Source organism: Littorina saxatilis, linkage group LG3 (genome assembly GCF_037325665.1).
Source record: "Littorina saxatilis isolate snail1 linkage group LG3, US_GU_Lsax_2.0, whole genome shotgun sequence".
Classification (NCBI taxonomy): domain Eukaryota; kingdom Metazoa; phylum Mollusca; class Gastropoda; order Littorinimorpha; family Littorinidae; genus Littorina; species Littorina saxatilis.
The window spans coordinates 38,029,703-38,047,261 of record NC_090247.1 but is presented as its reverse complement, the minus strand read 5'-3'; the positions used below and the strand labels follow the sequence as shown (position 1 = coordinate 38,047,261).

Sequence of the window (17,559 nt, the reverse complement as noted above, 5' to 3'; positions counted from 1 at the left end):
TTGTAACCAATGTGCTCTTATGTTGATTTTTTGTTCTTGTTATGTTCCCTCGAGTTTTGGTTCACACGTCCACCTGTTAGTTGCTTTCAACATGGTTTGGCTTGTAATGTTCGAGTGCGACTTTTGGCAGGTACTGTGAAAGTTAAAAAGATAGTCCTTGCATGCGGTTGCTCTAGTACAGAGAAGTCATGGTTTGGTTTGATATGGGTGTTGAATAGTTCTCACAACTCATTTTTCATTTACAATTTTAGGGGGACTTCTGAAAGGAAACTCCCCCTCCCCTCCTTGCACTCTAGTCCCTGCATGCCCTGAAGGGAAGGAAATGTATTTGGATTCACAATGTACCCTGAAGTTACATTCACAATGTAAGCTGAAAGAAAGAAAACGTATTTGTATTCACAATATAGGCTGAAGTTACATTCACAATGTACGCTGAAGTTACATTCACAATGTACGCTGAAGTTACATTCACAATGTACCCTGAAGTTACATTCACAATGTAAGCTGAAAGAAAGAAAACGTATTTGTATTCATAATATAGGCTGAAGTTACATTCACAATGTATGCTGAAGTTACATTCACAATGTACGCTGAAGTTACATTCACAATGCAAGCCGAAGGAAAGGATACGTATTCGTTTTTAAAATGTTACAAGCTGAGTACTTCTTGCTGTGCATGCAGTTGGAGGTGAATATTTAAGTATCTACCAGTTACTACCCGTCATAAAAAAAACTAAGTGTTTAAGTGCAGATCTATGTGATAAGGCCGTTTATTGTTCCATCAGTTATATGACTGAAAAGGCCATCCATTCCCCTACAATTTTCAGCAGATTCATTTTACATAAGGTAGTGTCTATATAGTGGAACCTAAAACACAGACACCCTCCAAAATCAAATTCGCAAAAGCAAGGTTCCGGCGTTAAAATCAATATCAAATCAGAAAAGCTGAAACATCACAAGTTTTGCATGTCATTGGAAAGAACAATCCAGTTAATGTATCCAAACAAGTCCGCTTTGTTCAAATCAAATTAACTTTATTATCTCACATGGAGAAATTGCAGTGATGGTACACATAACATAAAGACAAACAAAAGAAATCTGCTATCTTGTCTATCAAAGACATTATGGAAAGTACACTGCAGATAGTTTTGTGTGGGTAAATAATCATAAGCCACCTCCCTGTTGAATAGCAAATTTTTCTGCTGTGTGTTTCTCTCTATGTGCATGAAGTTGTTTTACAGGCAGTCTGAAACATGCTGTGGAAGAAGCACAAGGATTCCAGTGTTGAATGATGTGTATTTTTATGGACTTGTTTTATGATTTTTGTTTTGTTATAACACTTTGTTTACTGCAGTTTTCTTCCCTGCAAAACCATCGCCCCCTGAGCTTCTTTGTGACATGAATTTTCCCCGGCTGTATATCTCTGGTAGAGGCTTTTTTACTAACACTGATAAAAAAAATCTGTTACCTATATTTTCTCACAGTTTGGAAATACTGGTCGTGTAAGTTTCCTGGTGAAAAATCAACTGTTTGAGCTTTTCCCTGCGTAGCTGGCAGAATTAACGTCCTGCTTTTCAGCTTTTGCCAATAACAACATCATCATCATTATCATCATGATTTTCATCATCATTATCATCATCAGAATACTTAAATGATTATTGTCATTCAATCAAGTTGTATTTAGAATGAAACAGAATCAGTGATTGGTCAGATTACCAGTTAATTTTCAATTTTCGATGAACACTTGCTGGCGAGGCGCATTTATACATGCACGCTCAACTAAAGTCTTTGTCAATTCATAGAATCATTGACAATTTGTAAGAAAGACAGCCCAGGAGAGAATCTGCCAAACACCCAAAGGATAGTTTCATGCCAACATATGAGGTTGAATGACGCAAGTTGATGGAGGAATTTGTCGGTCACAGTTTTTGGGAGAAATAGGAAAGGTAAATGTGCTCTTCATCGATCATACACACATACATGTAAGAAAAAAGGCTTGCAAAAGAATAAAGCAGTAGCAGAGAGAGGATAGTAATACGGAAATACATTTCTTGGGACTTGACCCTTACTGTACAGGTAATATTGAACTGATGGAGTAAATGTGAACAGAACAGGTTCATTTTGGCCTTGACTTTTACGCAGGAGCGAACGAGAAGAAGAAGACAGATTGAATTACAATAACATTGAAAGTCTTACATTTGAAACTTCTTGGTCATCATCTTAGTGGATTGACACCTTCCCAAAGCCAAATTGAAGCCCTATGTCGCTTCGCTCTGTCGGGCTTCAGTTAGGCTTTGGTGGGGCCTCAATCCACAATGATGACCTTGAAGTTTCAAATGGAAGGCTATCAACAAGTATTTGTTGTGGAAAAGGATTATCTGTGTCATGATTTTAGCACACTGATTGCATGATATATATTCTACTTTTGTTCTCATGTTGTAATTGTATCAATTCATTTTTTGAAGTATACATAATTGCGTGAGCAGCTGATTTTTTTCTTCTATAAGTTTTAAGATCTACAGTATTGCTAACACTTTTTCTGAGATCTATAGTTTTATGTCTGGTCTAATTTTGGTTCAGTTTATTTCTTTCCTCCTTTACTTTTCCCTCTGTCTTTCTTTCTCTAAATCAGAGCATTGTTTTGTGTGTGTTTGGTTTGGCTTATTTGTTGTATTGTGTTTGTGGTGTACGCAAGTATTATTTTACTACGAATTAAATTAGTTTGTTTTGAGTGTACAATTCTACAAGATATCCTCACGATACCCTCAGCAAGTGTGCTTTTTCAGTCTCTCTTCAATGTACGAAATGTCGAATCATTTTGATTTTGCCTTGCAGTGGACTGTTTTACCACTACTACTTGCCCCAAGCCTACCCACCATTCATTTATTCTCTCTCTCTCTCTTTGCCTTGCAGTGGACTGTTTTACCACTACTACTTGCCCCAAGCCTACCCACCATTCATTTATTCTCTCTCTCTCTCTCTCTCTCTCTCTCTCTCTCTCTCTCTCTCTCTCTCTCTCTCTCTCTCTCTCTCTCTCTCTCTCTCTCTCTCTGTCTGACGCTACGTACTGCAAGGAGATTATGCATATTCCAGCTAGTGGAGCCATGGGTATGCACAATTCAAATGGTCTGCATCAGTGAAGTTTAGTCATTGCTTCGTCTGAGAAAGTTATCAGTGCATTATCAGCAACAAATCAACTTTATGATGTAAATAGTTTAGGTGTTACAATTTATGTCTTGTCTTTGGAAGTGTTCCAAAGTACCCAAAAGTACAGTACAGTTGTGACACTGATACATCAGTTACTTGAATTAGGTATCGTACCTTTAACAACGTGTCTGTGACACTTACACTGAAGCGGTCTGTATTATTCTCTTGTACAGTTTTTTTCTTGTCCGTAGTGTTTTATCCAATAGTACATTTAAGTCTTGGTGCGGTTTTATTGATTGTGCTGTTGCAGTTTTATTCGCTGGTGCAATTATGTTGCAAATACTGGTGGTGTATGTGGGTGCAATTTTACTATAAATATGTTGTGCTGAGGCAGTCATTTTATCATGAAAACGCTACACTACCGCAGCAGGCACTCTCAACCATGATAATTAGCCTTATATTTAACCCAAGAAGAAGTCAGAAAGCTTTTTCTCACAACTTTCTTTTGCTAGCTGTTTCTTTTGTTCATATAACAGGTACTAAGATAACTTGAAAAAAATCTTCAAAACAGTAGAAAGGGCTGGTGGGGGGGGGGGGGGGGTGGAGGATATAAGTGGGGCGAGTTGGCAATTGAAATTAAGAGTATGAGGTTTGATTGTATGCTTAATCTGCTAAACGACAGTTAATTTCTCTCTACCATTTCATACCTAAAAGCATCAAGAGCGCCTCAATGATATCAGCTTTGGCTTGCGCTTTGCCTTTGTGCGTGTTTGTGAAGCATTTTGTCGTGACAGTTGTTAGTGAATGGCTTTGGTGTTTTTGATGAGGACTTCTTAACTTGCATTCCTAAGCCTAATGGGCTTCATTCTGTACTGCTGTTTTTAGGAGTGTGCCGATTGACTTTTTAAATTGGATCCCTTGGATTAAATAAATACTTTTCAAGTCCATGTTTTAAGGTTTGTAAAGCGCTCTCAGGTCAGGTTTCAAACAGTTCAGTCCAACTTCAAGAAAAGGGGTTTGACCTAAATATAATTATAAAGGCTTATAAGCAAAATCACTGTGCAGAGAACCATTTTGTCTTTTTTTCAGTAAAGGCTATCTCAGTGGAAGGGGAATAACTGCCTATATACATTTTAGTCAGAAAATGTGAAGTATATGTGTCAAGTTTTGTATGGTTTCGGTTTTTGTTGTTAATAAACTGAGATTCCTTGACGTTCACGAGATTCACAACTACAAATCTAGTTAATGAAGAGGCCGTACCAACTACCATATTTTCCGTACGTCTGAAAATATCGGGTCACAAGGCTGGTGTCGTTTTATTTACGAGGGCATCAGCTGGTATTAACATACCAACGTTTTAATAAAAGCACACTTGACTGTACCCAGTGTCCTTGATCTTGACGCACATTTCCATGATAATCAGGGTACAAATATGTCTACTCTGTACTGCTTTTTTTTCTTGTGCCTAATACAAGAGAAGCGCCTAAGCTGTGGATTTCTTTTTCATTTTTGAGTAACAGAAAGTGGGGGTTGTGCCTTAATGTGTATTGAAGCGCCTTCTGGTTGCATGTCCAGAAAATATTGGAACTTACTTTCACAAGCACTCCTCATTCTACTGAAAATGAAAATGTGATGATCAGAGAATTATATCAGTTGAAACCAAAAAGAGAGTGCTGACTTTCAGCTGTGATTGTCGCTGAATTACTTTTAACTTCATGCCTATTATATACAGTGGAACCCCCCTTGTAAGACCCACAAATTTGATGTGCTAATCAAGCAGCTTGTATTATTTAACATGAAATAGCAGAGAAGGATAAAACAAATATTTGAAAAATGTTCAGAAGAAAGGTAAAATGCAATCTCGTTATCTTATGTACAGGTGTTTTTTTCATGACAGTAGCTGTACAGTAATGAGGGTATTGATGATCAGAGTGTGTATACCTGCTTGTTTATACTCCATGTACATTATTGCTGCAGTATATAACAGATTGGTCCCAAATGGGTATATTAAGTTATGAGCAGAATAATCTTACTAGTTTTGAGTGGCAGTATTGTATCGATCACCCAACCCCTGATTTTTCTTTCTTGCTTTCCTAACAGTTATATAGCAAAGAAAAGATGAAAACAAGCTGGTGATGACTATGGCTCTGTATGGCTGTCATTAATTTTGCCTCTAAAGTTGTTGCAGGCGAAATGGCGTCTTAAAAAATAACATGAATGTGGTGGTTGGTTTTGCAGACCGAGGAGCCGTACCTGAGTTTGGCCAGCAGAGGATGTCGCTACCTCTCCTCTGTCTGGGTTGTCGTCTTCATGGTAAGTCCAGCAAAGAAACAAATTGTTTCAAAATATAAAAATTTAGATATTAAATAAAATTCCCCGAAATCGGCGTATGCTGCCAGAATGGCGGGGTAAAAACGGTCATACGTGAAAATCCACTCGTGCAAAAATATGAGTGAACATGGGAGTTTCAGCCCATGAACAGAGAAGAAGAAATAATATAATTAAAAAAACCATTGTTAGAGGAGCAGCAAGGTGGAAGATCAGTGTGTTGAACAGCAGATGAGAGTTTTTTCAAGGATGACAGGATCAATCAATATCAATATGAGGCTTATATCTCGCGTATTCCGTGGGTACAGTTCTAAGCGCAGGGATTTATTTTTTTATTTTTAATTTTTATTTTATGCAATTTATATCGCGCACATATTCAAGGCGCAGGGATTTATTTATGCCGTGTGAGATGGAATTTTTTTTACACAATACATTACGCATTCACATCGGCCAGCAGATCGCAGCCATTTCGGCGCATATATCCTACTTTTCACGGCCTATTATTCCAAGTCACACGGGTATTTTGGTGGACATTTTTATCTATGCCTATACAATTTTGCCAGGAAAGACCCTTTTGTCAATCGTGGGATCTTTAACGTGCACACCCCAATGTAGTGTACACGAAGGGACCTCGGTTTTTCGTCTCATCCGAAAGACTAGCACTTGAACCCACCACCTAGGTTAAGAAAGGGGGGAGAAAATTGCTAACGCCCTGACCCAGGGTCGAACTCGCAACCTCTCGCTTCCGAGCGCAAGTGCGTTACCACTCGGCCACCCAGTCCAGGATGCCATTTTCAAGCATGTTTTTACCCCTTTGTTACGAATGTTACTTCAAAACTTCAATTATTTGAAAAAGAGTGTAAGTTTCAAAGTGGAAGCACAAACTATAAACCCTTATTTCATCTATTCTCAAGGAACGTTCTCAGCCCAAATTGTTGCATTACTTCAAAGCTAAGTGTTTGAAAATATAATTATGTTTAAATCAAAAAACGAATAGACTTCCATATCTTTAATAACATTTTTTCAAAGCTGTGTCAGTTCACTTTTAACTCTCCACAGACAAAATACTGCTACAGGGACGGGATTTATACGTGGAACCGCATAAATATATGTTTTCTGTCAATCTCTTAAATTCGTATTAAAATAACCCATTTTTGAATCAGGAGTCTTAGTAATGCACGGTGTTAGGCCGTCTGGTCTATATAACTTTCTTAGTTTCAGTGTGCCTATCAGGAAGTGATAAAGGGGAGGGGCACACCTTCGTGAGCATTTTTCTTTCTACCACAGTCCCTTTCCTGATATTAGTTAGGTCAAGCTGCTGGACAAGCTGCCCTAACAGTGTGTCGGTCATTGTTGCAGCTGTGCATGGTCATTGCGGCTGTGTTTGGCGTGATCGTGTACCGAATGACGGTGTCGATTTTGCTTTTTGCGGTGGACCAGTCCCAGATCAGCCAGTGGTCATCCACCATCACCTCCATCACCGGCGCCGTCATCAACTTGATCTGCATCATCATCCTGGGCAAGGTGAGTTGAATGTGTGTGTTTGTGTGTGTGATTATCAATTTGATCTGCATCATCAATCTGGGCAGGGTGAGTGGAGGAAGAGGGGGGGGGGGGGGGGGGGGGGCGGGAATCCTCGGCAGGGTGTGATTTGAGAAAGAGAGCTGTCATGTGTAGAGCGATTCAATCAATCAATCAATCAATCAAGGAGTCTTATATCGCGCATATTCCGTGGGTACAGTTCTAGGCGCTCTGCAGTGATGCCGTGTGAGATGAAATTTTATACGGCCAGTAGATTGCAGCCATTTCGGTGCATATTTACCTTTCACGGCCTATTATTCCAAGTCACACGGGTATAGGTAGACAATTATTAACTGTGCCTAAGCAATTTTGCCAGGAAAGACCCTTTTGTCAATCGTGGGATCTTTAACGTGCACACCCAATGTAGTGTACACGGGGGGAGGTTCGGACACCGAAGAGAGTCTGCACACAAAGTTGACTCTGTGAAATAAATTTCCGCCGAACCTGGGATCGAACTCACGCTGACAGCGGCCAACTGAATACAAATCCAGCGCGCTACCAACTGAGCTATATCCCCGCCAGACTAAACTACTGGGCCGATCTTTATGAAATTTGACATGAGAATTCCTGGAAATGATATCCCCGGACGTTTTTTTAATTTTTTCGATAAATACCTTTGATGACGTCATATCCGGCTTTTTGTAAAAGTTGAGGCAGCACTGTCACACCCTCATTTTTCAATCAAATTGATTGAACTTTTGGCAAAGCAATCTTCGACGAAGGCCGGACTTTGGTATTGCATTTCAGCTTGGTGGCTTAAAAAATAATTAATGAATTTGGTCATTAAAAATCGGAAACTTGTCATTAAAAACATTTTTTTTCTGAACAATCCAAAAACAATTTCATCTTATTGTTTGTCATTTTCTGATTCCAAAAACATATACATATGTTATATTTGGATTACAAACAAGCTCTGAAAATTAAAAATATGAAAAATATGATAAAAATTAATTGTCCGAAATCGATTTAGAAACAATTTCATCTTATTCCTTGTCGGTCCCTGATTCCAAAAACATATAGATATGATATGTTTGGATTAAAAACAAACTCAGTACGCTAAAAAGAATAGAGATACAGAAACGCGTGTTATCCTACTCAGCGCGACCATTACCGCACTATTCTGGCTTGTCGATTTCACTGCCTTTGCCACGAGCGGTGGACTGACGAAACTACGAGTATGCGGTCTTGGTGAAAAAATGCAGTGCGTTCAGTTTCGTTCTGTGAGTTCGACAGCTTGACTAAATGTTGTTATTTCGCCTTACGCGACTTGTTTTTACTTTAGGATAATTGAATGCCTTTTGTTTTCTTCAGATTTACCTGGTGATTGCACTAGCTCTCACCAATTTTGGTGAGTAAAACTTTCAGTAAATTTGCCAGTTTGTGTATGTGTGAGTGTGTGTGTGGGTGTGTTGGGTTTTTGTTTTTTGAAAACTTAAATATGTAATATTGAGTGGATACTACATACAATGATCAATAGTGAAAAATGTGTTCACTTTGATGATTTTAATTGTGTAAATATTTTTGCCTTGTTTTTTTTAAGGGGCGCAGCTCTTATTTTTACCTTCTCAGGACTGAAAGACTTCAGTGTCCTCACCAAGAATCAGGAAAGTTGTGTTAATCAGAAACTTTGCTAGCCATGGCAGTTTTCATCACTTTCTAATCTTCTCTGTTCACGGGTTGAAACTCCCACGCAATTTTATGTGTATGGACGTTTTTACCGCGCCATTCAGGCAGCCATACGCCGCTTTCGGGGGAGTTTTTATCACTAAAACTTATGATGAGTTTTGTTCACATTTCAGAGACTCACAGAACAGAGACAGAATGGGAAGACAGCTTCACACTGAAAATGTTCCTGTTCCAGTTCGTCAATCACTACTCTTCGCTCTTCTACATTGCCTTCTTCAAAGGAAAGTGAGTTCCTTCCTGCACCTAGCTGGCTAAAGATGATTTAGATAATAGCGTATGCAAACCTGTAAAACATCTAGTGATTTTTATTTTGTTATTTTCTTGGCAGGTGTTGATTTTGGGTTGGTGGGTTAAATTGGGAGCTCGAACTGCACAGACAGGATGTTACAATTTCTGCTTAAATCGATGGAAGCAGTGATTCGCAAGATAAATGTCTCCTGGGTACATTAAGATTTTCTATGATATATGGTTGAGAAAAAAACAACGGTTGTTTTAATGCCTTGGACGGCCTATTTTTCAGGCTGATTGGTCGCCCTGGGGAGTATAACCGTAACATCAACAATGCCAGACAAGAGGAGGTAAATCTGTTGCCTGTGTGAAGGTGCTTTTATTGTCTCCCCTGTGCCCTCAAGCCAAAGCCCTGAAAATCCCCTTCCTGACTCTACATTGTGTCTTGTGTAAGCGATTGTGTGAAGCAACACAGATTTGTCCAGATTCTTAATGGGGATTTTCAAACCACTTTGGCAATGGTCAAACATCACTCGAACCATTTCTGAACTATCTTTGACTTTTAACAGAAGGCCAAATATATTGTGCAGGCAGATGTATCTGACAGTTCTCGACCATAGTGCTCACCTAAACTGTTTCTATAGCCTCTGAGCAGAGAACTGTTGGCCTGAACATTTTTCGCGAAAAGCCACACTGGGCATTCGACCCGCCGGTCAACTATGGGTTTAGATGGCTTTCATTGTGAATGAGCTGTTTACGTGGCCTTCAGAATTAATAATAATGATAATGATAATGATAATAAAGGTATTTATATGACGCAAATCCTAACATAGTGACAAAAATAATCATATAAAAAAAAGTGTAACTGCATGGAATGTTTTGTGCTGCAGTGTGACCCCTCTATTAAAAATAATCATTTAAACAATTCAGCCTACGTACGAGGTGTCTGAGAGCACCACCGTACGGAGGGGTTCTGCGGGCATCGCACCAACAAGAAAGAGGGACATTTTTGTCGGACTCTCGAGGCAGATGCCAGACAGCAACACTTTGTCTCTAGACTGAATTGCTTTGTTTAACTGCATGCGGGAATGTTTTGTGGTGCAGTGTGACCCCTCGGGCTGCCTGATAGAGCTGCTGATTCAGCTGATGATCATCATGGTGGGCAAGCAGGCCTTCAACAACTGCAAGGAGCTCTTCTTCCCGTAAGGATTTTGTGTGTGTGTGTCGATCAAGAAACGTATTTATCAAGTTTTGCTGTGGGAGTCTTTTAATCCTCATCGTTTGCGCTGTGGAAGTAAGGAAATACTTTTGAATCACATACAGTGTAACCCTCCTTTTAAGACCTGAACAATCTGAGTAAGGGAGTCCATGACGAAGGGGTGTCATATAAAGCGTTTGCTTTTCTTGTTTCACTGTGACGCCCTTGATCGCGGGACTCATCTGATCAGTGGGGATGTTTGCCTCGCTTTTTGTAAGGGTTTCAATTCTTCCGCAACCCAAAAAAAACAACCTGACAGAGGTAATCTCAAGTATCGTTTATTTAGTGATGCTTTTATAGAAACAGGCAGCAGCTTATGCACTGATCCAGTTCTCAATGTGTATGACGAAAGTATGGAACATTAACTAGTACAGTGAACCCCCTTTTTCAGACCTCCACAAATTGGAGAAAATCGGGTCTTAAAGGAGTGAGTCTTAAAATGGAGGTGAAGGAACAACAAATCTGAACAAGTTGCGTAAGGCGAAAATACAACATTTAGTCAAGCTGTCGAACTCACAGAATGAAACAGAACGCAATGCAATTTTTCAGCAAGACCGTATACTCGTAGCATCGTCAGTCCACTGCTCGTGGCAAAGGCAGTGAAATTGACAAGAAGAGCGGGGTAGTAGTTGCGCTGAGAAGGATAGCAGGCTTTTCTGTACCTCTCTTCGTTTTAACTTTCTGAGCGTGTTTTTAATCCAAACATATCATATCTATATGTTTTTGGAATCAGGAACCGACAAGGAATAAGATGAAAGTGTTTTTAAATTGATTTGGAAAATTTAATTTTGATCATAATTTTTATATTTTTAATTTTCAGAGCTTGTTTTTAATCCAAATATGACATATTTATATGTTTTTGGAATCAGAAAATGATGGAGAATAAGATGAACATAAATTTGGATCGTTTTCAGATTTTTAATGACCAAAGTCATGAATTAATTTTTAAGCCACCAAGCTGAAATGCAATACCGAAGTCCGGCCTTCGTCGAAGATTGCTTGGCCAAAATTTCAATCAATTTGATTGAAAAATGAGGGTGTGACAGTGCCGCCTCAACTTTTACAAAAAGCCGGATATGACGTCATCAAAGACATTTATCGAAAAAAAGAAAAAAATGTCCGGGGATATCATACCCAGGAACTCTCATGTCAAATTTCATAAAGATCGGTCCAGTAGTTTAGTCTGAATCGCTCTACACGCACACACACACACAGACACACATACACCACGACCCTCGTCTCGATTCCCCCTCTATGTTAAAACATTTAGTCAATACTTGACTAAATGTATACTGAACTCCAAAAGAAACGCAAGATTAAGAAATTTAATCTCATTCTTTGGCATTTCATTTTGATGAGATATAATCGAACGCGAAATTCACGAAAATTGGTACAAAGCATCTTGGGGCAATGTTCTTTGATTGTCACTAACAAAACAAGAGGCGAAGCCTTCAAGGCTCACGTAAGAAATCGACAAACAGTAACACAAACTCAATCACTCCGTCACACAAACACACACACACACACACACACACACACACACACACACACACACACACACACACACACACACACACACACACACACACACACACACAGTAAGCATAGGTGAAACTATGCAAGAAAGCGAGACCCTGGATCTGCCAAGAAGTCTCGGCCCGCTCACAATAACAATGACCGAGACTTTCAGTAATTCCTTTGCGTGACGTCTAACCCTCTTACGTCATACTGTGACGTCTTCAAATAGTTTCTATCACACACGTCGAACACTTTTGACCGAGACTGACGTAATCCATAGACTCGGAAATGTTAAAGTTTCTACCACAGACATACACACATACATACATACGCACGCACGCACGCACGCACGCACGCACAGACAGACAAAGTTTATCATCGCATAGGCTACACTTACGTGAGCCAAAAACGTTACCGAAAGAAAGTTCTCATCGCCAGGCGCAGTAACGCGTGTGTCCCCCATTAGCGTTGACAAGGGCCTGACATCTGTCTCTCCTGGAGCGCACCAGGCGGTTGACGGTGTTCCTGGAGGTTTCTGTAGCCGGGAGGAACGGTTGGCGCAGGTGCTGACGGTAGATGACCCGGTCCTGGCGAGCAGTACAGTGAAAACTGTCAAATACGGTCACTGGACTTAGCGGACACTCGCAGAATACGGACAGTCAGTCTCGGCACGGACTGCTTTACACTGTAAAACACCTGTACGTTACGGCCACCTCGGCATTACGGACGCGGACACGTATTTTGGGTCCATAATAAGTGTGTGCGGCCAGATCAAAGGCATTGTGATAGCTGGGTGGCCTTGTTAAAAGACACGACCTTCTTCCCAGGGGTCAATGACCCAGTTTTTGCCATGAGAGATGGTTCCCCTGTCATATCTGAGAGAGGAAACACTTCCTGCATCGGGGTCAGTGACCGGTCAGTGACCGAGTTTAACAGAGTGGAAATCTGTGAGTGCGGCCAGATCAAAGGCAGGGCAGTACCTAGTAGCTGAAACATGCATTATCACAAGTTTTTAAACTTGTTTTACAACAGTCAATATTAAATGTTTCTCTATTTAATCTAAACAGCTTCCGTTTTTCTTATAAATATACATGTACATGTACATGTGCAGTACTCTCTCTCTCTCTCTCTCTCTCTCTCTCTCTCAACTTGACTTTGTCGCGTTTACTTGCACCTGTCTAATAAGGACACCTGCAGAATAAGGACACTTTTGTCTGGTCCCAAGGGTGTCCTTATTTGACAGGTTTTACTGTAGTCACACGAGGTCGTCCGCTTCTAGCGCCATCCCGGGTGCTGCCGCTGGCTTGGAATCGGGTCCACAGACGACAGATGGTCGAGGTTGCTACGCCCATGACATTTGCAATGGCAGCTGGGCGATTTCCAGCTTGCAATAGCCCGATTGCTCTCTCCCGGTCAATGGCGCTCAGTCTTGGCATGCTTCTACTGTACAAATGGCTGATTTCAGACAGTGGACGGAGACAGGTTTTTGTTCCTTGTGTGAGCTGAGTACTGTTAACGAAAAAAATCAGGTCTGGAAGCTTTTGTGTGGGCTGCGCGAGCGAAAAACTTCAGCACGCTGCAGAGAGCGCACTCTGGGCGCTGCACACGTGATTTTCACAGGCTACGTGCAGGACACTATGCTAACTCATGCTTGTGCAGAATGTTCACCTGAAACCCACCTTTAGTGCATGAATTTTAACAAAACCTTAAATAACTCTTAACTTGCGTTTCTTTTGGAGTTCAGTATAAAAACCAAGGTCTTATCAGGAGGGAGTCTTAAAATGGAGGTAAATGAACAACAAATCTGAAAAACCAAGGTCTTATAAGGAGTGAGTCTTAAAATGGAGGTAAAGGAACAACAAATCTGAAAAAGCAAGGTCTTAAAAAGGGGGAAGTCTTAATTTGGGGGGTCTTAAAAGGAGGGTTCCACTGTATACCCCTACCTGTGTTGTATCTGTCTATGCAGGAAGATCATGAACTGGTTCAAGTCGCGTCAAGTGAAGGCAGAGGAGAAGGCAAAAGAGAAGAAGGAACTGGCCGTGTGGGAGAGGGACTACGCCATGGCCAGCATGCCAGACCTGGGGCTCTTTGACGAGTACCTTGAAATGGGTCAGTATCATAATGCCACTCACTGTAATTCCAAACCTAGTGGTGAAGACACCAGCCTTCAAGTTTGAATGTGCTGGGTTTGAATCCCGGCTGCAGCTGGTGGATTAAGGGGGGAGATTTTTCAGTTCTTCCAATTCCATAGTGCCACTCACTGTATTTGGCAAGCCTAGTGGTGATGACATCAGCCTTCAAGCTTGAACGTGCTGGGTTCGAATCCCGGCTGCACCAGGTGGATTAAGGGTGGAGACTTTTTGGTTCTTCCAGTACCATATTGCCATTCGCTTTATTTCGCAACGATTGACGTCGGGTGCAATAGAAATAGCCCAGTGGCGAGGACATCAGCCTTCAAGCTTGAATGAGCTGTGTTTGAATCCTGGCTGCACCTTGGTGGATTAAGGGTGGAGACTCTTTGGTTCTTCCAGTACCATAGTGCCGCTCACTTTATGTTGCAACGAAAGGTGGGTTCAATGAATAGGCTAGTGGTGAGGGCATCAGCCTTCAAGCTTGAACGTCCTGGGTTTGAATCCTGGCTGCACCTTGTGGATTAAGGGTGGAGACTCTTCGGTTCTTCCAGTACCATAGTACCACTCGCTTTATTTCGCAACGAATGGTGGGTACAATAAATTGCCTAGTGGTGGGGACATCAGCCTTCAAGTTTGAACGTGCTGGGTTTGAATCAATGCTGCACTGGGTGGGTTAAGGGTGGAGACTTGCTGGTTCTCCCAGGTCAAATTATGTGCCGACGTGGTAGTGCTTTATCCCCCTTAGTGTGTACACACAAGCAGAAGACCAGACATGCTCGAAAATAGTTTTGTTATCCTTTTCAGAATTCAGTGGGTTATAGAAACACAAAAATACCCCAAAAGCAAACCTGCGAAAACAGTGTGCTTGCCCTTGAGTAGCTGTAAGATTTTGTGATGGCTTATATAAATTCTGGAGGATGTAATTTTGGTGCTATAAAGAACCGACGCGCTCACAAAACAAAACGAACACTAGAATTGGAACATTAATTAAAGTTTATTGTGAATATGTCGATGTCATAGTAATTCGGAATCAGCTCATAATATCAATATATAAAAGGCTAAACATAAATCTATGGAGAGGCTAAGTAACCTATATAGGAGCGTGGCGGAAAAACTAATCTAAGTTTAGAAAGCGAATTAAAGCTAAAATGTGAAGTAGAAAGAACTAGCTTAGTGAGAGTGCAGAACAGTAGAGTGTGAAGCGTGGAGCATGGAGCGAGAAGCGCGGAGCGGTGAGCGAGAAGCGCGGAGCGGTGAGCGAGAAGCGCGGAGCGGTGGAAACTGATAGAAAAGAAAAAACTAAACTTAGAATTCGAAACATCAAACTAAACATCAAAGGTGTCCTAAAAACATAAACATCAAAGGTGTCCTAAAAACATAAACATCAAAGGTGTCCTAAAAACATAAACATCAAAGATGGACGACAAAATGGCGGCCGAAACAAGATGGCGGCAAATCAATAAAAAATCATCAAGACAAAAATATGTTAGAAAAACCCTACATAGAATAAACGTAGGACACAGAAACGGAAAGAAGACAAAGAAACGGACAGAAGACACAGAGACGGAAAGAAGACAAAGAAACGGACAGAAGACACAGAGACGGAAAGAAGACACAGAAACGGACAGAAGACAAAGAAACGGACAGAAGACACAGAAACGGACAGAAGACACAGAAACGGACAGAAGACAAAGAAACGGACAGAAGACACAGAAACGGACAGAAGACACAGAAACGGACAGAAGACAAAGAAACGGACAGAAGACACAGAAACGGACAGAAGACAAAGAAACGGACAGAAAGTCATAACAAACAAAGATTCAAAACGAAAATTACACGAATTCGGTAAATAAAAGAAACATAGTCAGAAATGGATACTCGCCTTTGACAGCATCAATAATCTAAAACAGACTCAAGGCGAGCAACTGAACCTGAACTACAAAATAACTTAAAACAAAACTGGAGGCTGGCAGAAAACACTGGGCCCCGGAACAGAGCAAAAAAATCTATCTATCCTAAAACATCTTGTTCCGTGAACGGCTTCCCAGTAAGTGACGACGAATACAGGCTATCCACCACAGAGGTGAACTAAAAATTACTGCGCGTTACTACAATATTACTGTTGCAAAACATGCGTCCCGTGCTCTCCGGGGAAAAACTCCATAGGCTGTCCAGCGTGAGCCATACAGGCACATGAAATTAATATCAGAAACACGCCGGCCACACTACCTTGTTTATAAATTAGTTCGTTACAATATTTAACGTCATTAAAACAAAACAAAGTTCGTACCAGGACGCTCATACTTAAAAAAGAAAACTAGAGGATAAAGAGCGAGCTAGACCCGCACGCGAACCTACAGAGGTGGCTGCAAAATGGGAACAAATAGGGACAAAAGTGAAATAAGATAATGAAAGTGAAAGAACAAAAAGGGAAAGCCACCACCACGGAAAGTCGCATGCGAGTCAAGCTAAAAGCATGACTAAAAAACACAAGCAAAACAAAAAGAATCTAAATACACAGAAGGCTCCTTAGCAGGGGCATTCACATTCCCCCCTCGAAGACATCTTAGTCTTTACAAAAGTCGACATAAAAAAAATCAACAAAAATCATCGAATACATACGTGGTTCAAAAACAAAATCCGAGACATTACAGAATCCTTTTGGCATTATCCAAAACGTAGCTGTTCAAAACGCACTCTCATACGTGGTTCAAAATACAAAAATCCGACACGTTACAGAATCCTTTTGGCATTATCCAAAACGTAGCTGTTCGAAACGCACTCTCTATGAGTCTCAATCTAAAAATCACACGTGTTCTTTCAACAAATGTAACATCATATTTCGTCAGTCCGTCACTGTCAACATATCGTGTCAACATTATTCTTACACCTTTACATAACCCGCAACTCAGTATGAAAGACTGTAGTCGCAACCTACAAAATACAAAAGAAAAACATCTTCAGTCGTCTTAATCATAAGCACAGGCATCCGCACGCGGGAAGGACTAAACAAACCGATTCATTAAGCGCTTGCCTCTGTCAAGAGCTTTCGTTCCAAAATGCGGAACCAAAAACATATATACAAATGGAGAGAAATCACAAAGTCACAAAATATTTGCATTAAGACGAAATTTTCTCCCCAAATCAAAACAGCGCCACCTGTCAAAAAAGGCGAACGGATTACGTCAGACCAAAACATGCACAAACGGTCTGTCGAAACAGTAACGTTCACTGGAAAAGTCATTGGGTGTCCGGGTCTGCCTTCACCAGCACGGTCAGCTTAGAGATGGGGCGCCAGTAGTAGAAAGTGGAATGGCTCGTCTTCGAGGTGACCTTGACAGTCTTGAGCTTGCAGGTTCTCACGAGTCCATCGTCGCTGGGGCGAACCTCCGTCACGAGTCCAAGAGGCCAATCTGCTCTGCATACGGCTTCGTCACGTAGCACGACGACATCTCCGACAGCAACGTTTCGTTGGGAAAGAAGCCACTTTCTTCTTCGTCGTGGTCGTCTTCGTTGTGGTCTTCTTTGTACTAGTCTTCTTTGTACTGGTCTTCTTCGTCGTGGTCTTCTTCGTCGTTGTCTTCTTCGTTGTGGTCTTCTTCGTACTGGTCTTCTTCGTAGTGGTCTTCTTCGTAGTGGTCTTCTTCGTAGTGGTCTTCTCAAAATCCTTTCCATGGCATGG

The 17,559-nt window shown here is 41.0% G+C and overlaps 1 protein-coding gene across 4 annotated transcripts in view; it reads left to right on the top strand.

Moving 5' to 3' along the window:
* LOC138962288 (anoctamin-4-like) overlaps positions 1–17,559 on the top strand; it is an 83,048-nt gene that overhangs the window by 51,750 nt on the left and 13,739 nt on the right. For all 4 annotated transcript variants that reach the window (XM_070334042.1, XM_070334040.1, XM_070334039.1 and 1 more), the window contains 7 exons: positions 5,385–5,459; positions 6,834–6,998; positions 8,367–8,403; positions 8,855–8,966; positions 9,262–9,319; positions 10,074–10,171; positions 13,712–13,854. In XM_070334042.1, coding sequence (XP_070190143.1) covers positions 5,385–5,459; positions 6,834–6,998; positions 8,367–8,403; positions 8,855–8,966; positions 9,262–9,319; positions 10,074–10,171; positions 13,712–13,854 — 688 coding nt within the window. The remainder of the gene's footprint in view (positions 1–5,384; positions 5,460–6,833; positions 6,999–8,366; positions 8,404–8,854; positions 8,967–9,261; positions 9,320–10,073; positions 10,172–13,711; positions 13,855–17,559) is intronic.